This window comes from Balearica regulorum, chromosome 5 (assembly GCF_011004875.1).
Source record: "Balearica regulorum gibbericeps isolate bBalReg1 chromosome 5, bBalReg1.pri, whole genome shotgun sequence".
NCBI lineage: Eukaryota > Metazoa > Chordata > Aves > Gruiformes > Gruidae > Balearica > Balearica regulorum.
Window position 1 is genome coordinate 43,532,360 of NC_046188.1, and position 24,047 is coordinate 43,556,406.

Consider the following 24,047-nt stretch of genomic DNA (forward strand, 5'->3'; position numbering starts at 1 on the left):
GATACAAGGTACCCACCGAGCTGGGCTCTGCTGCCTTCCTCTTGCTCTTGGGGGGATGAGATGCTGGTGCTGACAGCCTGTGCTTCGGGGGGTGGGGGAAAGGCTTCCCATGCTTTCCCGGTGCCTCGCCAGCAATCCCCTCCTCTTCTCCTGGTGCCAGTGCTGGGCTCGCACAGCACAATCTCCCCAGCGGGGATGTCGGAGGGCCACACGGGTGCTCTTGACACCAAGCCTGCAAGTGCACGGGGTCAGTGGGGCTTTACCTGGGCTGTCGGGTTCCTCTTGCAGGCGGTGGGAGCTGGAAGTTGTGTCCCCATCCCCACCAGCCCCCCTGTGAACGGTTGGGTGCCTGAAGTGGTAAGCAGGACCTGCCTCGAGGTGGTTACAGATCACCCAAGTGGCTGTGCAGGGCTGGCAGCTGGGCCCCTGCCGGGGGAGTCCTGGCTTTCAGCCTGGCTCGGCACCCTTGGGGGGAATGGGGGAAACCGGCCATCAAGGCCAGCTCATTTTCCACACAAAAGAGGGCTGCCCATCGCTCCTGCCAGGCGGGGAGAGCGCTTCCGTGCTGAAGGCAGCCTCAGCCCTGCCAGCCCTGTGGAGCAGGCCAGCCTCTGCCCTCCGAGCCAGCCGGCTGCCCAGCTGGCCGTCCTCCGGGAGATGGGGAAGACAAGTGGGGCAGGCGGGTCGCCGGGCTGGGTAAAAAGCGGGCAGGGAGTCGCAGCGTCCGCCCCAGCAGCAAGGCCGGCGGTGGCTCCCGGTCCCCGGAGAGGGTGGTGGCGGCAGCGGGACTGTTGGCTCCGTCCCCGCCGTCCGGCGGTGAACAATGGGAGGCGGAGGAGGACGGGGGGGGGGGCTCTGCTTCTGCCGCCGAGCCTCTTCCCGAGCGCGGGCGCGGAGTTGACACTCGACTTCCTGAGCCGGCAGCGCCGGGCGCCGGGCCACGGGACCCGGCCCGCTGCCGCCGCGGGGCGCCCCCGGCCCCGCTCACCGCGCGGCCCGTGCGGCGGCAGGGGGCGCTGGCGGCTCGGCGCGGCCGCGGGGCTGCCGGTGCGCGGCCGCACTTCCTGCCGGCCGCGGCGGGGCGGGAGCTCCCCTCCGGCCGCACCGCCCCCCGTCCCCTCCCCTGGCGTGGGGTGGCGGTAGCGGCGCCGCCGAGCCCCGAGCCCGGCCATGGAGGTGGCGCGGCCCCCGCCGCCCGGCGGCTCGCCCTCTGCCTCCTCTTCTTCCTCCTCCGCCGCCACCGCCGCCTCCTCCGGGGCGTCGGGCGGCGCCGAGCCCGAGCGGGGTCCGGCGCCGCCGCCTCCGCTGGGCCGCCGGCACAGCAACAAGCGCTTCACTGGCCTCAAGCTCTTCGGGCGCAGGTGAGCACTGGGCGAGCGGGCAGCGGGACGGCGGGTGCCGCCGGGCGGGCTCCGGGCAGCGCCTCCCCCCCGCCGCCCCGGCACCTGGCGGCCGGGGGGGGGGGGGGCGGAGAAGGCGGCCAGTCCCCCGGGGCAAGGGCTGGCCACGGGCAGCTGGAGCATCCTGAACGGAGGCTGCGGAGCCGCTGCCTCATCTCCGCCGGAGGGGAGCCTCCCGCCGCCGGGCAGCTGTCAGCAGCCCGCCGTACCCCGAACCCGCCGCACCAGGCCCCACGGAGGGGGCTGACTCCGGTCATAAAGTCGGCAAGTGGCTGAGCTGAGCGAAACCGCCGAGGGATGCGGGATATGGTGCGGGGATGGAGAGGGGATGAGAATGCGTTTTCCTCCTTTTGAGCTCTTGAAACGAGCAATGGGAAGTTAGGAAGCATCGCCCTCGCTGCACCCACTTTCTTCTCCAGAAAAATCGGAACCTCATCTCTGGAGGATTCGTTTCCACCCGCTCAGAACCGCCTGTCTCCATCCCCGCACACCCGTCCTGTGCTTCGGCTACGAGACCGGCAGTCTTGCAACACCTGGGCAATGGCTGTGCCGGTCCTGTGCTGCCTGCTGGGATCCCAGCTGCACCCATTCCCCCCAGCCAGCCGGGCCCCTTGTGCCTCCCGCAGCCTGGCTATTGACCTCGTGGGTTTGGGGGGATTCTTGGCCTGTGTAAGCAAAGGGGTGCCCCTGCCATCTGCAGGTGTGTAAAAACATTGAATAACTGAGGTCTGAAGGGACCTCCGGAGGTCACCTGGTCCGCCCTGCTGTCTCAAAGCAGGGCTGAATTTAATCAGGCTGCTGATGTTGAGTTTTGAGTGTCACCAGGATGGAGACTGCACAGCCTCCCTGGGCACCTGCTCCCGTGCTTCAGCTCCTGGGGATTTTTTTTTCCCTGATACCTATTCAGAGTTTCCCTTGTTGCAGCCTGTGCCTGTTGTGTCTCATGTTGTTGCTGTGTACCTCTGGGCAGCGTCTGGCTCAATCTTCTCTGTACCTTCCCATTAGGTAGCTGAAGATGGTAATAATGTTCCCCCTTAACCTTCTCTTTTGCAGGCCAAACCATCCCTGTTATCTCAGCTTCTCCTTGTATCTGATAGCTCCTACCCCCAACTATCTCGGTGTCCCTTTGCTGAACTTTCAAATGCTCATCAGCATTTTTGGCATACGGGGGTGCGGGGGCCCGAAGCAGGATGCAGTACTCCCGAATGGTGTCATGGGTGCTGGATGGAGGGGAAAGGCCCCAATTTCAACCTCCACAGCCAAGCTGGAGCTGGTAGTGGACGGCTTTGCAAGGTCACCCCACCATGGAGTGGTGCTCTCTTCTGCTGTGGTTTCAGAGCTGGTGGCAGTGGAACTCCTGGCAGTCTCTGGCCTGTCCCTAATAACGCATAGCATCTCTCTCTGGCTCCCAAGGGTTGGGGCTGCCGTTCCTGCAAAGTATATGAGAGCCTACACGGAGGGGAAGTTTTCCACATGTGAACAACCTTCTGCAGCATAGGCATGTGGGGGAGAGGCAAAGTGGGATGGGCAGGAGGCACTGAGCTAGAGGGGGCCAGCACACCCACTGGGCCGGCTGGAAATGCCTGTCAGGTTGTTTGGTGCATGCATGCTTCTCTCACTCTTCTTCTGCTGACGGTGGACCTGGTTTCCTCCATCTGGGGGTGATGAATGCAGCACCTGGAGCTGCAGGGGAGTGAGGAGAAATTCCCATGGGCTTCTGAGAAGGAAGAGGCTCCCACACGCGCCCGTGGGAGGTGGGCTCGGCAGGGAGCAGCGCAGGATAATTGGATGCACACTGCCAAATTTGTGCCCACCTGAGCATTGGAGCTGAGGGCGATGTGAAGTTCCATCTCCTCTGAGGGAATAGCGGGGGAAGGCTTTACCGCACTTTCTTTTGGCGAGAAGTACAGCGAGCACGTACCCCTCAAATGCTTTCTAACAGCCATCGGTGAGGAAATTTGCACCCCCTTGGATTCTGGGCTTTAGCCAGAGCATATGTGGCTGGGAAGTGGGTCTAGAGGAAACTTAGGCAATGGGCAGGAGCTTGCCTGCTACCAGCAGTGAGTCTCTGGAGAGCCCTGGCCTCAAGGAGAGAGGTGGCCACGTGCTGCTGGGCTTTGCCCACAGTTACACCAGGAGGCATACCACGGCCAGCCAAGGGACAGGTCCACAAAATGGCAAGAAAGCCTGTCTTGTCCCCAGGGCAGGTGAGCCCCAAGGGGATTTGAAGCAAAAAAAGGGGCAAGCCCCTGAGGTTTGGCCTCCGATGGTATGTTAGTCCCCTGTGTTTTGCAAGCGGGCTTATTTCTGTACCTTGTAATTGCCTTACAGGAGGGTGTAGTAATTGGCTCCAGAGCTGACAGAGACAAGTGCATAATACGTGCATCCGGGCCACGGATGGGTAATTCTTTTAATTGGGCTGATAAAGAGATTGGGGCTGATGAGATAATGGGTAGTTAGGATTAAATTTCATTCTGAGGTGCCCTGTTTCTTGTGCTGCGAGTGAGCAGCATGGTTTACCCTTTCCAGGGGGAACGTGGGAAGGGAGTGCGAGTGCTGGGGCAAAGCCTCTTTCTTGCTGTCCCCCATGCTGGAGAGGTGGGATGCTGAAATAGGTCTTCCCTGTGGGCTTTAGGATCTTTAACACATCCCCCTTCAAGGAGGTATGTGTGATGGCTTACGACAGTGTAAGCAGGGACCGTAGCCGCCATTGGGGCAGCCGGTGGGCAGTTGCCCTGCAGAGAGTGTGGGACCAAGTTTTCGGCTATGGTCCTTTGACAGGCCCAGCGCTGGAGCCTGCGTGCGAGCCTTGGGGAAGGTCTGTGGGTGGCACGGCCTGTGGGTAAACGGCACTCGAGAAACTGAGCTGAGCACCCACCTACGTCTTTCTGGGACGTCACTCGTCACCGTCATTCTTGCAGCTTGATGCTTACACCCATGTAAAAGCTGGGGGAGATGTGCCGGTGGGACCATCATCCCCATTGCTGGGTCCTCAAACCTGCTGGCCCTTGGCTGGTGAGCGGGTCCAGCCGGGGCACAGGGCTTTGGGTTTGCTTTCCCCACCACTGGTGCGGTTGAGGGGCTGTGCAGTGGGGTGAGGCCCAGGTACCCTGGCAGATGGTGGTGGGGAGCCTGAAGTGCGTGATCTGCATCCTGGCAGGCTGAGAGTGGCGCTTACCTCGGGACAGGCTTTTTCACAGTGCACCTTGCTGCCAGCTAGCTGTTGAGCAATCTCCCTCCTCCTCCACGCATGCAGCTTTTGCACGCCTCTGGCTCTGAAACCTTCCACCCTCTGCTCCCCATCCAGCTCACAGGTGATGGGTGGCATTAGTTGGGCCCAGGCCAGCGACACCCGTGGGAGTCCCCAGCTGTCCCCTGCAGCGACACCTGGGCTTGTTTGCAGGGCCAGTGGGATGTGCTGGGAGAGCGGTTCCCACCGCTGTGTTTGCTCTGTGCTCTCTGTTCCGGGCCTGACTTCCCATGGGGCGGCTCAGGGACTTTTGATCTTGCCGGGGGAAAAAAAAAAAAAAATCCAAGTGCTGGGCATGCTGAGCAGCCATGCCTGTTGGCAGCCAACGCAGCCTCCCGATGAGGCAGGGAAGGATCAGAGTGCAGGAGGCCTGGCTGCTCCTGGAGGCTGGGGCCCTCCCTAGCACAGTCTCTGCCTGCCACCTGCCTCGTCTCTACAGTCCCAGGCATCTGCCAATGGCTCTGCTGCCCTCCCGAGATCAGAGCAGGGGCTGCCGCAGCACTGTGCACCCGCACTGGAGAAGGTGGTAGGACCTCTAATCTGCTTTGGAGTTGGAGCATCCCTTCCAGGAAACCCTGTAATCTCCTCGAGGGGCTGAGAGGAGGGAAGACAAGGGACCTCTTCCCTCCTTTGAACAAAAATGATGGGAGGAGACAAGGGCAGCAGAGGGATAGGGGTGCACTGGGAGTGGGCACGGGTCTTCGCAAGGAAACAGCGTTGAGAGGGGAGAGGCAGAGCCACAAGTGTTGCAAAGGGGGAGAGTTTGGGGGCTGTTTGATTGCATGGGTCCTCTTGGGACTAAGAGCAGATGCTCGTTGGGTGAGGCCAGCCCTCTGGGATTTGGGGGATGCTCTTGTGTAAGGCAACCTGAGCTCCAGCAGGCAGTGGGGGATGCAATGTAGGATTTCCTTCTCTCATCGTGGTGTCATGCCTGGGGAGCAGACAGTCTCCCCAGAGACTTGACAAAGCCTCTATATATAACTTCTAGCTCTGCTCTCAGTGGAGCTCTGGTTTCTTTTTCCCGGGTGACTCCATGAGCTGAAGCTCTTCAGTTAGCTTTCAGCCACACGTTCGCTTGCTTGCTCCCGTAAATGGGTTCTGACTTTGAGATGCTGAGCTGAGGAGCAGAGCTAGGGCTGCAGGATGAGGCTTAGGCTCCTTGACCTTTGGGCCCATAAACCATCCTTTCCAGAAGAAACGAGGACTGGGAGGAGGTGAATTGCTTCTGACAGGGACTTTTAGAGGTAGGGACTCTGGCCCAGGACCTACTCAGGGACATGGATGAGGCATGGAAATAGGGGAAACCTGTCCTGCTGGTTCTTGAGCTGGCATGAGGCTCCGAGGGAATAAGTGCCTCTGTCTTCATGATCCCAAGTCCAGGAGCTTTCCCTGGGCCTACTCTCCAGTATTACAAAAGTCATACCCCATGTTTCTGTTGCAACTTGCAGGCCCGGCAGCAGCTGCAGGCTCTTTTTGGGAGCTGGGTGGCTTTCTTCTGCTCCCCATCAGGACATCAAGTGGAGGGTGAAGCTCTGCCAAGGCAAGCAATGAGACTGCGTTGGCCAGGCCAGTGCCCAGGGAGGATAGAGCCCTCAGGTCCATGCCACATGCATATGTTAGACTAAACACTGTTCTCCTCCTGCCTGTGGTTTAGGGGTTGGTGCCTGGGGGTGTTAACTTTGTAGTTAACCAGAGCTCTGCCCCCAGGGGAAACTTCCTCACAGCACCAGGGACTAACAGAGGACCTCTTCTGAGTCCCTGCTGTCCCAGACAGTAGGAGTTAATGGGCCTCCTGCCTCAGCCCTGCCTGTGGGGCAGGTTGTGCTGTCTGGGTTAGGCTGCCAGTTCCAGTTTCTACCTGCAGCCATTGCTTCTGTGCCTGGGAACAGCCTGCCTGAGCTTTGTCCATCTCACAGCTGTCAGCCTTTCCCAGTGGTTCAGGGCTTGGAGAAATAAGCTAGGCATCCCCCATCTCACAGGAGCCCTGCCCAGCCAGCAGCGACCGGTGGGAGCTGGGGACCTGTCTCTGGGGCACTGGGGGATGCTGCCCAAGATGTGGGTGCGGGGCGGTAGGTACGTGGTACTGGTATTGGAAGCTCCTCTCTGGGGGCAGACAGAGGTCTGGCCAGAGGTAGTCCCACTTTTGACTGCCGCCCTGTCCTCTGTGTGCCCAGAGTCAGTGGGAGACGCTTCAGTGCGCCTCGTGGGCTGCTGCCGGCCGGCTTGGCTGAGCTGGCATTACTGCAGGGTGCCACACCGCAGCCTGGTCCCAGCCTCATGGGAGGAGTTCCAGCCAGAGAGGTGTGAAAATCCCACCCGGGACTGGCAGGGTAAAGCTCGGTGTTCGCCCATTCCCTGGCTCCGTTCACCCCATCTCCCTTCCCCTGCTCGCCAGCTGCAGCTCGGCTCTCTGCGGGCGGGAGCCGTCTTGGCTCCAAAACACGCTGTGGCTTTGCAGAAAGTCACGTGGCCCTGCTGGCTGTCTGTCCCAGGAAGTCAGGGGAGCTAACGAAAAGGCTCGTGTCAGAGGGTTTTCCCCTCGTTTTGGCGCAGCTCGGCTCCCACAGGAAACGTGGGTGCCGGAACAGCCCATCCCTTGCTTACCGTTGGCAGCCCAGGTGCGGAGCCAGAGAGCGGGGGAACTCCTTCCTGCCTGCTGGTTGGGGTGGTCCCACCTCCTCTCTGGGGCAGGGCTCACCAGCAGGATAAGGATGGAGAGTCATGAGGCAGAAGTACCTAAGACAGCTTGGTGCCTCTTGCTGTGCTCCCAGCCTCTGGGCATGGCCCATAGCCAGCCTGGAGAGGGAGCAGGGGGCCGTGCAGCCGGCCACGTGCCGGCCCCTCCGTGTGAAAGTTCCCTCTCAATCAGATTATCTGTATCTCGTCCTGCCTTGCTGCCGCAGCCCTGGCCAGCAGCTGCTCGGATCCAGCGCTAAGCCTCTTACTGCCCAAGCCCGAGGTCACCACGCAAGGGGACGTGGCGTGGGGCACTCTGGCGGCAAGTGCCCAGCAGCTGCTGAAATGTGGCGAGGGGGTGGGGATGTTTTCTGCAGGGATTTTGCACCCATCAGAGGCTGACAGATGGCAGGATTAAGAGGCGGCAGGGCTCCTGTCCTGTGAGAGCTGCTGGGGTGCACGGTCGGAGGCACCCCGCTCCCCAGCCTGACTCCTGGCTGGGCTACGGGTTGGCCTGGGGCCAGGAGATGCTCCAGCAGAGGCTGCTGGTGAGGACCCCCCCGCCTGGGCTCGAACAATGGCGTTATCCACCCACGAGTTTTCTTGTCGTTTGAACGATGGAGGAAGCAGATGTGGTGGGGGTGGGTGCCGGAGGAGCCCTAAGAAAGGCGCTTCCCCTCTGCACCAGGTCACAAAGAGCTTTGCTCCCCGGCCCCTGACTGGCGGTGGGTTGGGGCTCCTAGGGCTTGGTGCCCGCGCAGGGGCCAGAGGGTTGGGAGCAGGTGAGCTGCCTTGCCCTGACCAAACAATGCTCCTCCGTGCAAGGCTTCACGAGCGCCTTCGTGATTTATTTGAAATTCAAATCCATGCCCAGACCCAGTGGTCGAGGTGAAGGCTGCCAGGAGCTGGCAGGGGGGGAGGGAAGCAGGGCTTCTTCTCTGTGCCAGCCTGGCCCCATCCCTGAGCCGTGCACCTTGTGGAGGTGCAGGGTCTGGGCATCTTTAGGCTCTTGCAGCCAGCTGGCTCGGGCTGGAGGTGGCTCTGGACTGGCACCCCTGGGGTCTGCAAATGCTGAGCCTGTGGGGAGAGTGTGTGGGGTGGAGGGATGGCGCCGGGGCAGCAAAGCTATGGAGGGGGAGGACAGTGCCGTGAGCGGGGCAGCCAGGTGTGTTTATGGGGAGGGCTTGCTGACCGCTCTCTTTGTGTCCCTAGACTCCACCTGCCCCACAAAGGTGTCTTCCTTTGTCTCCAGGGCAGCCAGCCCGGCCAATGGGGATCCAGGAGGATAAAGCACCGGCCGGCAGTGTATAAGTATGTGGCATTTTTATTGGCTTGCACAGGCTGTGCAGTCCCAGCAGCTGCCGCAACATTTCTGCTCAAGAGCTCTCCTCCCTCCCACCCACGTCTTGCCCCATGTCACCCTCTTGTGTCTGCACTAACCAAGGCCACCAAAAGCCTGGCTGCCTGCCTGCTGCCTGTGTCACTAACCTTGTTCTAGAGGGCAGCTCGCTGCTGGACTTCATCGGCTAACATGGCAGCCCCCGTTTTGCTAGTGTGTGGGGTGAAGGTCAGTTGAGGTCTTCCTCCTCCATGTCCTAGCTGTTGTAAGCATAAGGGCCATAGCCCCTAGACCCTGTGCATGCTGAACGCTTTGAAGACCTAAGATGACAATGCTGAGAAGGTGGTTTAGCTAAATGGCTGAAGCAGCCCAGCCTGAAGTTCAGTCGGGCTGGGGCTGCCAGACATGGTGGGAAACCAGGGCCCGGGAGGCAGTCATGATTGCTGGGACGTAGTTGCTGTGTGGGAGCCAATACCTAGGCTAGCCATGGTGTTGGGGGTTCATGAGAACTCCCAAGGAAATGTGGAGGTAGGGACAAGTCCCAGGCCCTGTTCCCAGGCTCCCTACGGTATGGTCTTTGGAGCAGCACATCAGCCTGGTCAGGATTTGGCTGTGCTGGTGTGAGTGCTGCGCAGAAACACCACCGTGGAAGACCCCCACTGAGGACTGCTGCTTCCTGGCTTCTGCTAAATGGTTTCTCTGAGTATCACCCCATCTGCATGGTGTCCTGGGTCTTTCTGAGTTTCCCCGCTCGGTCCCCAACTTGTCTGACCTTGTAGACACAAAAGTCTTGTGTCCCAGTGCTGCTTGGGAGTCCGTGGTTGGAGGTGTTAGGGGTGAGAAGAGTGTGGCTGGTTGGTGCTCTGCACAGGGGAGGCGGATGGGGTTTGGAGAGGTCCAAAGTGCTGTGGGTTGAACACCAGAGGGCATGGTCGCTCTTTGGAGCTCAGTGCTCTGCTGTGCAGCTCCGGCCCTTTCTCTGGAGCTTGCTTCAGCAGGGTGTTGTGGCATGTCCCCTCTGCAGGGTCACCAGCCTCTTCTCCTCGCTCCTGGTTTTTCTTTCCTCTCTTCTGCAAAGGAGGACTTTGCAAAGCGTCCGTGTGGAGCTCTTTTGGTGCTGCTGTGGGTCAAGTGGCCGGTGAGCTTGCTGGCTTAAACTTGTCAGCCACTGCCGCAGGCTGGCTGATGCTCGGGGTAAACCTCCAGCCAAGGCAGCTGTTAGCCAGCTCATCACTACACGGGCTTTCATATCCTGGTAGCACTTGGAGCTGCACAGTGGCACCCACCCAACCTCTGCACCTGGAACCTGAGTTGCTCCCCGTGCTCTGGTGGTCTCTGGAGCACCCGGTGTCACCCTGTGGGAGTGGGAGCAGAGAAACTTGGGGAGCTGAGTGAGGCAGCCCTGAGCCACTGGTCTGCGGTAAACTGTTAGTCTGTACCGGGAAGGGAGAGAGTGGTCTAGTCTCTGCACCAGCAGTGTCTCTTTCCCTGGGATCGCCTCTCCAAAGGGTGGTGGGAGAAAAGAGCCCACTGGTGAGGCTGCAGAAGCTGGCAGACATGGTGATGTTAGGATGAGAGAAGAAAAGGAAAAATGTAAGAGTAGATATGCTGAGGGCATTTGAACAAAAAGGGTGGAGGAGAAAAAAAATCAGCTTCTCCTGCCCTCCCATTTGTAGCAGAGGGACAAGCTGACATTTAGCAAAACCAAGTAGTGATAGATTTAACCTTGCTAAAAGGGGTTACTTTAATTTTGACTTGAGGTGGGAAAGAAAAAGACTTGGTAGCTCACTGCCATGAGGTGAAAAAGTGAAACCAAAGATTAGACTTGATAATCAGTAACAGGGTCACAGTGAAACCAACAAATGCCTTTTGGGTGGCAAGTTCGCATGTGCTTTGCTTAGTCACGGGGTCATGATGAAGGCTTGGGACAAAGAAGTGGGAGGTATCTTTCCTGTCTTAGCCTCAGACTTTGTGTGTGTGGGGGGGGGAAACCAGGTTTCTCAGGGATGCTTAGCAGTTCCCCCCCCTTGCAGACACCTGCAGGGGCTGCCACGTGTGGTGTGGTTTCAGGTGCGTGGGACCGGGGTCTCCTCGCTTGGAAAGCCTTGCTCAGGGCCGCGTGGGGCTGGGGAGCCTCTCGGCTTGGAGCGGTGGTTTCTGCTCTAACACAGCAGACTGAAACCTGTAACAGCAGAGCAGGGAACCAAAGGTCTCCCTCGCTTCCCGTTCGCCTGTGTGCCTCCCATTCGCCTGTGTGCGTGTTTGTAGGGTGTCACTGGGGGAGGAGGAGAATGACAGCAGGAAGGTTTGCCTGGCTGGCTTGAGGAGGGTGCTCTTGGGCTCCCCACTCCTGCTGCCTCTAGGGAAAGGGACTTGGAGAACCAGTGACCTGGTCTTTTACTTATCTGCTTGACTTGGAAGGGATTTGGGGGCCAGCTGGGCATCCCTCTGGGCTGTTTCCATTTGCAAGTCCGGGTCCTGCCAGCCCAGGAGGGAGGTGGGACTGTGGTGGGGGTGAGGAGCTGCAGTCAGTGTCAGCAGGGTATCTGCTGTGCATAGACTGTTGGGGACAGGGAAAGTGGAGCACGGGGCAGTTGGAGAGAAGCTCCCTTAGCTGGAGATAGGGCCGGGGAGGAGCTGCACATATCTCTTATCAGGCTTCTTTGCTCTGAATAGGCAGCTAGTGATAGCACGATTTTAATTTCCTCTTTGATAAAACATCCTGCCTGTCCCAGTAAGTGCGTCTTAACAGCGGTGGACTGAGGGCTGTTCCTAGGGGCCTTTCCACAGCCTCTCCTCCTCCTGTGGTCACAGCTGGCACCATGGCTGCCCTGGAGCTGCGAGGACACTGGGACCTGCTCGACTGCTAGTCCAGCTGGCCCTTTCCTGGCACTGGGAAGGGAAGTTCTAAGGACGTGCATCCTGTGTAGGGAAAGAGGCAGAGTCCTCCATCCTTCAGCAGCTGCTGGGTTTGAGGGGAGAGAGGGCTGAGCAGGGGTGAACATCTCTTGCTTGCCCTGGGCACCTCCAGCTCCCCTTCCCCACTGGTGCGGTGAAAAAAGGGCCAAATGCAATCACCGCAGCAGCTCTCGCAGTGGAGAGGTTTGCTCACGTGTCCTCACCCACCCCTGTTTCCCACCACTTTGCAAAGGCCACCAGTTCCTTCTGCTGTGACAGAGATGGCAGTCGTGGTGGTAGCTCAGCCTTTGGGCCTGGCTCCCCTCTGGTTAATGGTTTCCTGTGAACTGCTTTCAAGATACCCGTTGGAGAAGGCAGCTGGCCGCCTTTGCCGTGCTGGCAGCAACCTCCCGTGACGTTTTGTTATGATCATTTTACTGCAGTCTCTCTCCAGGCCCCAAGGAGCACTGGGCACGGTCCAAACACACGCACGCTCCTGCACACAGAGGAGAAGAGCTCCCAGTCTAATTTTAGCCGTGACATGTAGGCAAGGGGAAGGGACAGGCAGGAGAAGGCAGGGTGTGAAAGGACGAGGTCCCAGCTGCGGCTGCACACGCTGACTCACTACGGCCGCGTGCATGGCTATCGACTCCCATCACAGGGTAAATGACCGAAATAACAATAGCTGGTGACTCAACGCCTTGCGAGGATCGTGCAGCAAGCTGGCCTTTGGCGTGACCCCCCCTTCCTCTCTCTGCAAAGGCCAAAGCGGAGATGGGTTTCGTGACCCCAAAATGGAGCTAGGTGGTATTTGGCCAGGAGCAGGTCCCTGGGGGTGGCTGGGGGACCCGTATAGCAACGAAGTGTGACAGGGAAGTCCCCAGCCAGGCTGTGAGAAGTCCCATGGGGGGTTTGCAGCAACAAGGGGAGGTAAAAAGCTCCTGAGACGTTTGTGGAGCCCGCCTGGACCAGATACTGTCCGTAACTCAGGAGCAAGTTTCCTCCTGTGCATGAGCACAGGCTCTCCGTAGCAAGTGGCTCGGCTCTCATCAGCCGTGCAAACCCCTTTATCTTTATCGAGGTCCCAAGGAGGCGGCAGAGAATCGCCTCCTCAGCAGGTTCCTCCCCTTATCTTCCTCTTGCCACTCCGAGGGAAGTGGTGGCATCTCCTAGCTGCAGTTGGGTGCTCAGAGGGCAGCTGGGTGCTGGGGGGGACGACACCCGTCTCTTTCTGGGCCCCCTCTGGTGCGTGCGCCTCTGGCTGGGGACGAGCTGGCCTCGGGGCTGCTCGGAGAGGAAGTGCAGTTGGTTATTTTAACGAGCACAGTCAGGGTTTGCAGAGCGGGGAGGAGGCGGAGGGAGAAGCCGAGCGCTCGCTCTCCAAACTAGGACTTGGTTGGGGAGGGCTGGCCCGACGCTGCTGCGCAGCCACCGCCACCCGCTCAGCACCTGCAGGGACCCCTGCGCCGCTCCGGATCAGGTCACGGGGGCTTTTCCCCATGCTCTCCCCTTCTCTTCTCCTCCTCTTCTTCTTTTTCCTTGTCCCCTGTGTTTTGCTGCTTTTGTTTGTGCTGGGTGGGGGATGGGAGGGGGCTGGGGGAGCCAGCCCTTAGTTTGTGGGTATGGTCTGAGCAGGTACCGGGTCCCATTGCGCTGGGGAAAGACAGGGGGAAGCAGACCCCGGTGTCATCCCCGAGACCTTGCTTCTGCTGAGCTATGTTTGCTCCCGGAGGCTGGAGCGAGCTCCTAAGGCTACAAGCAGTCTCCGGGGCTGAGATGGGGGCTCTGTGAAACGCAGCTGCCATGGCACTCGGTGGCACCTGGCTGTTGTTTCCTCTTTGGAAGGAGGGCAGGGGTTTTACCTGCCAGAGTTGTGTTTCCAACCACCTGGTGTGCTGCCTGTTATGGCACTGGCTGCATTCTGCCAGCCTGTGTGGCATGGGGATGGCAGCGGGAAAACTGCAGGTGACAGAGGACAGTGGCATGGGCAGCCAGCCTGTGCTGCGCTGGGATCCCTGGACCCCGGCCACTTTGCCCTGAGATAGTTTAGAGAAGACTTGTGGGCTCCTGGCACCTCCCCGGTGCCGGTGGCAGTGAGGTGCCCTGTTTCTGCTGGGGGTAGTGGGATGCCCTTCCTGATCCCTCTCTGGAGGGAGGCATGTGGCTCCCATCTTTCTGTTATCAGTGCCTGTAGCTGAGCACCTGAGGCTCTCTTGGCTTTGCTTTGGGAGGTGCAAAGGTCTTTGCATGCCTTTGGGAAGTCCAAAGACTTCCCGGCCCTGGGAATCGCTGCCTGCGTGCCACATCTGCCACACTGTAGCTGTATCTTTACGCCAGGTTCATCGCCTCCTCCCAGGGGCTGGTGCCTTGGGCAGACACTGTGTGTTGCCCTGCCCAGGGTGGCACCGTGCTGGGATGTCTTCCTTGTGCTCAGGGAGAAAATTCTGGGGCTGCTCAGGGAGTTTGGATCAGACAGTTGGGTTGTGGGACCAGCCTCCCTTTAAATAGCATGTCCCTCGAGTCCCTCCTCTACAGGAGGCGTAGAGCTGTGCATACTGAAGGAGGGGACCAGCCTTGGGGAGAATGGTGGGAATTTGCTAAAGAAACCATGGACTGGGCACCAAAACTGCCAGGGCACTCTGCCGAGCCCCCCATGGCTTTGCTTCGTGTGTGTTACTCTGCAAAGGGAGCTGAGAGAGAGACAAGAAACTCAAAGTCCTTCCCAGGCAGTGTTGCTGGTCCTGCTCGTGGGACCAAAATAGAAACTGCATGGCCGGCCTCTCCCCCGACCCCTGCTCTGCCGTGGCCCCGGCGCTCTGGTGGTGGTTGCTCACCCTTTGTATTTCATCCCAGATTAATTTGCTGCCCAAGGCCGTCAGTCTTGCCATTTGGCTCCCCAGCCAAACACAGTGACAGATTGTTTAAATCAGGGCTGTCAGGTTTCTTGATAACCGGGAGGCAGATTATTTACTGTAGTGGCAAATAAACTTCATAATGTTATGATGGTGGAAAGTTGTCAAGGGATATGAACGCCCGGAGTCAGCCCAGGAGCCTCCAAGGAGACAGCTTTGGTTTAAATTAAGACAAAACACTGTCTTCCATGGATTTTGGAAAGGAAATCACATTGTTGTAATGGGAACATTACTCTGAGCCTTAGGGCTGGCAAACTCTTGACTTCATGAAGCGTAAGTGGAGGGTCTGAGCTAGTCTGGGAGATGTGCCTTGAAGCACATCTCAGGTTTGCCCTGAGAAGCCAGTGAAGGGCAGGTGGCACCAGGGTGTCATGCAGAGCTTGGGGAGAGGCAGCATGGAGCTGCCACCAGAAGGATGTGGGGTTATACTAGGAACTATAAAAAAGTCTCAGGCCCTTCTGCTCTTGGCCCCTGTTCTCCCAGAGAATGCTCTCTTCAGAGCATTTTGTTGGGAAGGGCCAGGCAGGAGGGTGGGATGGCTGATCCCTTTTGCCTTGCCTTGGTCAAGGCAGGGCCAATTGGTGGAGACCACGGTCAGGTCACTGGGTGGCCTTGGGCAGTTCCTTCCAGCTGGCTTTGCCCCTTGGAGAAGCTTCCTGTGACAAGCCGCAAAGCCACGGTGTTTTGTTTCTTTGCCTTGCCTACAAACCTCTGCAAGGAGCTGCTGGTGCCTGTCCCTGCATCCGTTCCCTTGCCTTGCTCGTTCAAAGGCGGCACCTTAGAGGCTTCATCTCCTCCGTGTGGTGTCCCCAGGTCCCAACGGAGTTAGTACTCTGTTAGTGGAGCACTAACTAAAGTTAGTGGCCATGTCTCATCCCTGGTGTGGATGATGTGGTGATCCGCCCAGGGCACCTGCAGTCGGAAGTGATGCTGAACTGGTGATGCTGAGCTGTCACTGCCAGCCTGGGGTGTGCCCTGAAATTCCCATCCCCTGAAATAAACCCCGTGGGCGAGTTTTGCTTCTGGCCATCTCATGCAGGGATCCCATTACCCTTTCGTGGCTGGGGTGTGTCAGGGTATTTGCATCGGGTCCACGCGCTGGCCCTGCTGCGGCACCGTGGAGCAGAGCTGTGTATGTATGGGAGCAGGAGGTTGCTCGACTGTGTGCAAGATGGGTACAGAGAGGCCAGACTGAAGTTGCTGCCTGTCTCTGGTGAAGCAATCCAGTCCTGGGGCCTTCAGGTTGGTCAACCAAAGTGCCCAGTAGCACTGACAGGTTTCTGAGCAAGTCAGCAAAGCCCTTAGATGTTGCCAGGCCTGCCTTGCTCTCGCTGTCCGTGCCCAGCAGCCCTGGAAGGGGCCTCTGCACAGCTCCCTGCAGAGAGGGGTGCTGGGGCTGCACATGCAGAGACCTCAGGCTGGGAGGAGGTCCTCTGCAGCTGCATGCATGTGACCACCAGCTGGTTTCTAAGCCCCTGCCTTGCTTTCTTACTAGGAGGGAAGCGTGAAGTCCTCTGGATCAACCGTGGGGCTCACTGAGAGACAGGTGGGGACCTGGTCCCTTCTGAATGCCCTGCAAGGACCAGAAACTGCCTTCTGCAGCCTGGAGGGGCAACCTTAAGGTTGCAGCAGTAATCTCCTCCTCCGCACTATGAGGGTGACAGTACAATTGAGGATTGTACAATACAGGATTGTACAGTACAGCCTGGGAATGCCATGCTCTTGCAGCTCAGGAACCTGGGAGTGAGGTGCTCTGGCCCGTGTGGGCGGTGGCACTTGTTGCAGTAGATCAAATGAATGAATCCTAAAATAGAAGGTGAGCACAGCTTCACCCGTTGCAATGCTTTGAAAGGGTCGTGGTTTGGATGGAGCCTCCCTACGGGGTGGGGAGCCGCATCTCCTTGCTTATGCTGGACCCAGCACAGGGGAGCTTCTGACTCTGTTTTATTCTTGTATATATGAGAGATTACATCTGGAATGGAAATTTTGGGTAGAAGCAAACTGCACAGTTTGGGAACTTGCTGATCACTGCTCACCTCACTTTAACCAAAGCCCTGAGGGCTGCACGACATCTTGACCAGCGTGCTCCCTTCCCCAGCCGTCACAGGGAGACCTTCCTCTGCAGACCTCATCTGTGCTGGTTGCCCTTCGTGGTATGTTGAGAGGGCTGGCCAGGGAGCCTGAGGGAGAAGAGAGGTCAGTGACTGATGCCTGGGAGCAGGATGGGAGAGCAGGGACAGAATCTCAGCAGGGGTGGTGTAGGGATGGCAGCGTACATGGGAAAATTGAGTATCAGAGCACCGAAAGGATGGGGAGGTGCGAGCTCGTGGTGGAAACTGAGGCTGAAGGCAAGCAGCAGTATGTCAGTGAGGCGGTGATGAGCAGTAGCTCCCTGGATGGGCTCCCGGGCTCTTGTCCCTCAGTCCCTCCGCTGTCCTGGCAGCGAGAAGACAGAGGCAGAAGCCCAGGAGATGTTGGTGTCACGCAGGGGTGGCTATTAATAACACACTTTCCCTGTGGTTGAGCTGTGCAAGTCAAGCGTCCTTGCCAGGGGAAGACAACTTGTAAACTGAAACGGGCTCCTGCTTGCGTGCTGCCAGCTCCGATGCTGCAGCAGCTCCCTAGCACCCACAGCAAGCCGGGACGCAGCCAGCTGCCATCAGGACGGGCACTCGTCATGGAGCAGGGTGAAACTCTTGGACTTGTTTCCCTTACTGTAGCCCCGTTGTTGGAAAAAATGCTTTCCAGTCAACTAACTGGAGGTTTGCTGAAAGTTCGGGAGGAGCTGATGGTGTTTTTCAAGTCCAGACTTCTCTAAAGCCCACGGCTTGTGTGTTGTGCTGCTGGTGGTGTCCTGCTGTAGGGTCCTCTTGCCACCCTTGGTGCCAGCAGAGGGGGGGCCAGGTTTGGCACTTTATGAAGGTAACCTGGGATCTGTCTTTCTTCTGGGTGCTGGCAAGAAGAGACCAGGCTGCTGGAGGGACAGAGGGAATAATAACATGGAGGAAGGGCTGAGCAGGTGTGTGGCACAGCATCCCTCTACATGTCTAAGTCCACAGAGGGCCTGTTCAGTATGGTACGTGGGGGTTTGCTTGAGGCTAGTGAAGCAAAGCAGAATAACTGGAGCTGAATATTAAGCAGCTCTTCCTGATGTGGGCAGAGCCTATGCCTTGAGGGACACTACACGTTTCGTCCTAGGAGTCAGCCTGTCTGGTTTTGGAACTACCGCCACTGCAGGAGGGATGGCTGATGGCTCTGGAGAGCAGGGTGTCCATATCAGCCAGTCCACAAGCTCTGTGTCTGCTGAAATTACCAGGTGCAAGTTTTTCCTCTTTGATCCCTGCTTGACTTTCCAAGGGCATTTACATCCTGCCACCAAGGTTAGCTCTGTCCTTACACTCTGAGTGCCCAGGGAGCTTCTTGCAGGAGCCTCCTCCTCCCCGAGCTGTCGAGGACAGCACTGCTGTCTGCCCATGCTCCAGGACATATTCCTGCTTCAGCAGCGTCTCTGCCCACCAATGTCAGGAGCATAGGAGGCTGAGGAGCTCTGGGGGGTCTGGTTAGAAAAAAACCCCCAAAACTCTCAAGAGCTCTGACTGCAGATCATGAGCAGACCAGAGCTGCTGGCTCCTTCCTCATTCACAGAAGGAGATTGAAATGATAGTGCAAAGCTGCCTGTAAGTAGAGTTGATATCCTAGTGCGTGCAGCAGTACTTCCTTTCCCTCCCACCCTGCAAATGCCAGGCTGCCTCCATCCAGCCTCCTCACCTAGCTGAGCTGAGCAATGCAGTCTGCAGAGCAGCCACAGGCACTGGCCGTTCTGTCTTGTCTCGGTGGCAAACAGATGTTTGGTGTGCTGGTGTTAGGCCAGGGGCTTCCAGGGCTTAGCTCCTCTCGGGCTCCTCTCCACCTAGTGCATGGTTCCCTGGCTGCTCTGCATGCAGCTCTGCTGGTGCACATCAACCCTGGGCAGCCCTGGCAGTCAGTCCGTCTGCTCCACCAGCAGCAGCACTCAACACCTGTGACAGACCATTTGGAGCTCAGATTGGAAGTAAGTTGCAAGAGATGGGGTTATCTTCACCATAATATCTGAGCTGCCACGTGGTGCTGTTGTGGGTTGTCAGATGGTTGCCCAGTAATAACCTTCACTACTGGTGGCCGGAGCGCGAGTCCATGTGCCACTTGCAGACACCCCTGAAGATAAAAAGGACCATAATCAGCTAGTACCCAAACATAAATGTCAAGCCAAGGTTGTTCTAGCAGATTTCCTCACGAGACTGTGGTGCAAAAAGGAAGGAAGCTGTGTTGAGAGATCTTCCTGCCCATAGCAGCAGCTCAGCAAGCAGTACAGCAACTTCACGCTAGTGGAATATCTGGGGCAGGAGGGAGCATCCATGCAGCTCATTCAGGATGGAGTTTGACAGTACGTTCCCCCCAGCAGCTAAAGCTAGCCAAGAAGGGTCTGCTGCAACACACCACACCTGGGCAGTGTTCTCGCTTGGGGTTTTTAATGTTTTATTTGTTTGGACAATTTTTAACACCTGTTGGTGGTGATACAGTTTACTGTGCATCATTGTTTACTGTGCGTCATCCTGCAGATGATGGGGAGAAGGAACAGGAATGGAGCACCTCTGCGTCAGGAACTGGCTGGAAGCAGGGTGATCAGTAAAACATGCTTTTACCCTCCGCAAAGCTGCGTGAGCCTTGGGGGTGTGATAGTTAACCTGCTGGTGACCAGGTAGTGCTGGGTGTACCTGCATTGCTCACTGTGGTGGGACTTGAGAAATGCCTCTGAGGAGGTGGCACTTTGTATTTGCTTTCAGTTCAACCAGGCTTTAGCTGCCCTGATGCTGCTGTCTGAACTGCAGATTCTCTGGAGGGCATCGCTGTCCTTCCTTCCCTCCTTGTGCTACATTACTGAGTGCAGACATGGCAACAAGACTGTAGAAAGTAAAGAGCTGGCTTCCTTGTGTACCAGGCTGGAGGAGAATGAACCAAGCCTGACCCTCTCCAAAAATACAAACTCAGCTTTGTACTCCTCCAAAAGAAGTAGAGGTATAGCCCAATGGGTTCTTTGTGGTACAAGCACTAAGCAAAGGTTCCAGTTTGCAGTTCAGAAAATAACATGTATGTCCCATCATACATGCATATCCCAAACTAAAAGGGAAGTTTCAGACAAGTTTGTCTGTTTGCATGGACCTTGGGGCAGTGGAGATTTGGGCCAGAGTGTTCTCCTGAAGGTCCTCTGGTGTTGCTGACCAGCAGGCAAGTGCATAAAGAGCATGAGAAGGGAGGAAGGTAGAGGCGAGCACAGCAGGTGCCAGCCTCCATGCAGTGGTGAGTGGTGTGATGGGTGCCTTGTGATGGCTAGAGGAGCTGTCTTGTACAGCATTGAAATTGTTGAGAGTGATGGTGGTGGCTTGTGTGTGCCTGCAGGGTGCGATGATCCAGAGTCCCCTGCCTCAGGAGATACTGAAGAGCCAAAAGTTTGCTTCTATAAACTGTGGGTCTTGGTGGTTTGTTTGAGTTGCCCTCAAATAAATCCTCTCTATTTAGCAGCTGAAGGGAGGCAGTGGCTGGAGGGTGGGAAGCGAAGCACTGGCTGTGGAGGAGGGAAGTGCTGGAGCTAGTCAGATTCAGCCCCTTCCACTCCGAAGGCTTTGCATGCCGAGCCACCAGCGCTGAAACTGCTGCAGCACCTTCCACCTGTGGCCTGGGGATTTCCACGGACTGTTTCAACGTCCGGGCAACCTGTCAAGCTTTGAGGGCTGGGCAGGTAAAGCTTGAGAGCCCTGGTAAAACTTTTTCCACCAGGAGGGGGAAGTTTTGTGCAGGATGGATGGGTTGTTTTTCCTAGCTCTCCTCCACACTACTGTAGCTCTCCCAGCCAGCTTCTACCAAATCTCCCTGCCCTGTTTTTACTTGCCCAGTTGGTTTTCTTCTTTAGGATTCGCAAGGGCTTAATTTCAATTTGCTGCAAATTTCCTGGGGCTGATGCTTAGCCAGAGCAGTTTCCATGTGGAAACTAGGTAGACCAGCACCAGGAGAGTGGTGGGGGTAGTTGCCAGGGCTGATCTGCACCTCGGGGTGCAGGAGCTCTGCCGATCCCACAGTGCTGAGCAGGGGATGTAGAGGGCCCCGGCCAGGTGGTGACACCTGCCCTGCTATCGCAGCACCCTGTGCTGAGCCGTCAAACTCAAGGATTGGGGGAGCTGTGAGGAGCGGGAGCTCCAGCAGTCTGCCTATCCAGCCAGCGGGTCCCAGCCCTGCTGCGTGCCCTGGGTGGCATTGCCATGTCCCCCGCTCCCACCCTCGGTCCCCTGCCTTTCCCCCCCACCCCGTCTCCCTGCCCTGATTCCTGCAGCCCAGCCTGGGGAGTCACAGGGGAGCCTATTTAATTCCTGGTCTCTGTGTTAACAGCCACCATCCGGGTGTGATGGAAACCTTTTTTAGGCGGCACTTTGGGAGGAAGGGGCCACGGCGCACCAGTGTAGTGGCCGTGCCCACAAGCAAGGCCAGGCGACGCTCCCAGGTGGGGCTGCCCTCTGCCTCGCTGGCCCAGCGTCGCCGTGGCTCGGGCACCCCATTGCCAGCCCTCTCCTGCCTGGGCCTGCCCCGGCACCCCAGCCCCCGCCGCCGCTCCAGCACCACGCCACCCTGCCTCAGCCCCAGGTTTGCTGTGCAGACGAAGCGCGGGGGCCAGGCACGAGCTATCGATGCCCACCTGGTTGGTCCCTCCGTCCTCCTGGCCAGCCTCATCCCCACCGGAGAGGAGGGGGACAGGGCACCCCGCACTGACAGCTCTGGATCCGAGTCTCCGGAGGATGGCGGTGTCAGCGTGGCAGCAGGAGCCAAGCGGGGCCGGTGCGAGCGGTGGGCTGAGGAGAGGTGGCTGGCCATGCTGCCCCGGCTGCGGCCGCTCCAGGCTGGGCTTCTGTCGCGGGGCCCCCGCTGCCTGCGGCGTGCCTCCTCTCACCGCCTGCCCACCGAGTTCATGTACAGCCGGGCCGCCTACGGCTTGCCGGGCTGCTACCGCCGCCTCAGCCAGCGCCGGCGCTCCAGTGATGGCTCCCGGCCCGGGCTGCTCCCCTCTGGCCACGTGCGGCTGCTGGCCCAGCGTTGTGCGGGGGCAGCTGGAGCTGGGCACCCCTCTGCTGCTCTCCCCGAGTGCTTGGGACCGGAGCCCACCTACCACACCGCCCCGGATGGCTGGAGCCCCCGGCTGCTGTATGTATGGTGGTGGCATGCAAGCGGGCAATGCCTTGAGGAGGGGAGGCTGGGTGCAGAACCAGGCTCAGTGGGGAAGGAAGGAAGGAGCTCAGCACTGTTGGCCCTGGCTGCCATCGGTCTCTTGCAGTGCTGCTTGTGTCCCTTAAGCATCTCCCACTCAGGCCAGTGCTACCTCTGATGCTCTCTGTGCCACCCCTGGGGCTTGCGGGCATCCCTTCCTGCCAGCCCGGTGCCAGAGGGAGGTGGCAGGCCTGGTTGTGGGCTGGAGATGTACCCTTTCTCCAGCTGGCCAGCTCTGCTGTTCCTTTCCTCCGCTCATCTGGGAGAAGTTCACGAGCCCCAAACAGACAGCTGCTTTTTTCCCAGCTGATTGTACTGGTCCCCAAAAATGCCCCAGGCTCTGAGGCACCTTGGTATGGGAGAGCTGTGGGGAGCCTCTGCCAGGCAATGGCTCTGGGTTGTCTCTGCAAAGGCAGCCCCGCCACCACAGTTCGGTGGAGCATCCTAGGCTGTTTTGCAATGGACCTGTCATCCCTGAGGGCTTTGACCCAGTGGGCCCAGGCTGTGCCTTTTGCAGGGTGTCTCTAGCTGAGCCATCAGCCACGTTGGCAGCACTTCTTTGTCCCACGGGGCTGCCTCGCAGGAGTGGGTACTCCTCGGCCGGCAGTGCTGGATATTCACCTCATTTCCAGCCACTTGATCCTGGAGCTTTCCTGCTCCAGCCTCACCATCCATCCTGGGCACAGGTTGTGCTTTGCACACATTCCTCCTCCCTTGATCTAATAGCCAGCCCTCTTCTGTCTTCCAGGAAAGCTATTGCCAAGTCCAGCCTCCAGCATATGGTAGCCCAGCCAAACCCTGCACTAGCCCTAAGGAGTGACTCGGAGAGGCAGATACGCAACACTGTGGACTGGAGCGTAAGTTGTAGCGTGTTTTGCTAGGTGTTGCATGGAAAGGGCTCCTGGCCAAGAAGCAGCAGGCTCTTCCCAGGCTGAGGCTTCCCAGGTGACATCAGCTTTGACACATTTATGGCCTCCACCATTGCCACCAGCTGGTGCCAGCATCTGTGCTGCTGGCAGCACCCCTTGATGCTACAACGAAAGGCTGTGCAGGCACAGGTGGTTCCTGGGAGGATGGCATAGCTACTCCACTGCCAGCTCTTCTGCTCCTGGCAGCCAAGGTCTTCTGGTGGCTGGGGACAAGCAGCAGGAGCAAGTCCCTGCTCCTTTGCAGGCAAAGCCCAGCAGGTTTTAAGCTGTACCCTGAGGCTGTAGAACAGAAGCTGTTTCAGGAGAGTCCCCTGCATTGAATTTGCCCCAGTGCCTCATCTCAGGGGGCGATGGAAGTAGCTCCCCTGTGGAGGACACTGCAACTGGGCTGTAGGTCTTGCAGGTGATTTCCTGGGACCCTCTTGTTTCCAACGGGTAGGCCATGGCAGCAGCTTGTGAGCTTTGCTCTGTCCGGATGTTGGCCCTGGTTGTTCTGTGCACCTTGTCTCCTGGCCTACACCTAGCTCCAACTTCCCAGCCCCTAGAGTTGTCCAGTATCTTGTCCCTCGCACAAAGCATTTTAGGCGCTCGGATGCCCATCTGGGTGTGCTCTGAGAGAAACGTGTTGTCTTGTGCCTTCCAGGAGACTGCGGTCTATGGGGAGCACATCTGGTTTGAGACCAATGTCTCTGGGGACTTCTGCTACGTTGGGGAGCAGAACTGTATGGCAAAGCTGCTGGTGAGTCACCTGGGGTCACCCGCCTCCCCAGCAAGGGCCGCAGATGCGGGCTGTGCTGCCACCCGGCGGGGAGACCCTGCTGCTGCCGCCGGGGGACACGCAGGGATCTGGGGGGCTGCCAAGGTGGGGAGCGTGTCCCTTTACCTTTGTGTCCTAGAGTGCTGCATCCCCAATTTCTGCCAGTGCTGGTGCTCAATTTGCAACGGGTACCCGACGCAGGGTTGCTGCTCACCCAGGGGTGATGTGATGATATTCCAGGGAGAAGCTGTTGGGATCCCACATCCTTAGAGGGATAATCTGAATCCAAAACCTTTCAGTAGAGGATAGAAGTGAGCGCTGGAGACCCAGGCCTGCTGCCTCCTGACCCTGTAGGCAGCACTGATCTTACGGGGTTGCTGCAGTCCTCCCTCCCAGCTTGCAGGCTCAGTCCTGCTTGTGATGCAGAACACGGAGCACTGATGTCATCCAGTGCCTGCCCATGGGGCTTACCGGGGAGCCCTGCGGGTGCCTCTCACACCGGCTTCCATGGTGCTCTCAAGCAGTGTCAGAAGAGGCCAAGGACTGCGGGACAGGACAGCGGGAGAGTACTTCCCTGCTCTGTGCCAGACTTGAGA

General features: G+C 58.4%; 1 protein-coding gene across 4 annotated transcripts in view; it reads left to right on the top strand.

Annotated features, from left to right (window-relative positions):
• Positions 1-1,053: 1,053 nt before the first annotated feature.
• The window catches only part of DGKZ (diacylglycerol kinase zeta), a 45,081-nt gene continuing 22,087 nt past the window's right edge, over positions 1,054-24,047 (top strand). For 2 of the 4 annotated variants that reach the window (XM_075754539.1, XM_075754540.1), the window contains exons 1-3: positions 1,054-1,361; positions 22,514-22,622; positions 23,338-23,433. In XM_075754539.1, coding sequence (XP_075610654.1) covers positions 1,171-1,361; positions 22,514-22,622; positions 23,338-23,433 — 396 coding nt within the window. In that variant the 5' untranslated portion in view covers positions 1,054-1,170. Of the gene's footprint in view, positions 1,362-12,908; positions 13,044-20,895; positions 21,703-22,513; positions 22,623-23,337; positions 23,434-24,047 lie in introns of those variants that run through there. The other 2 variants (XM_075754538.1, XM_075754537.1) reach the window with 2 other exon arrangements.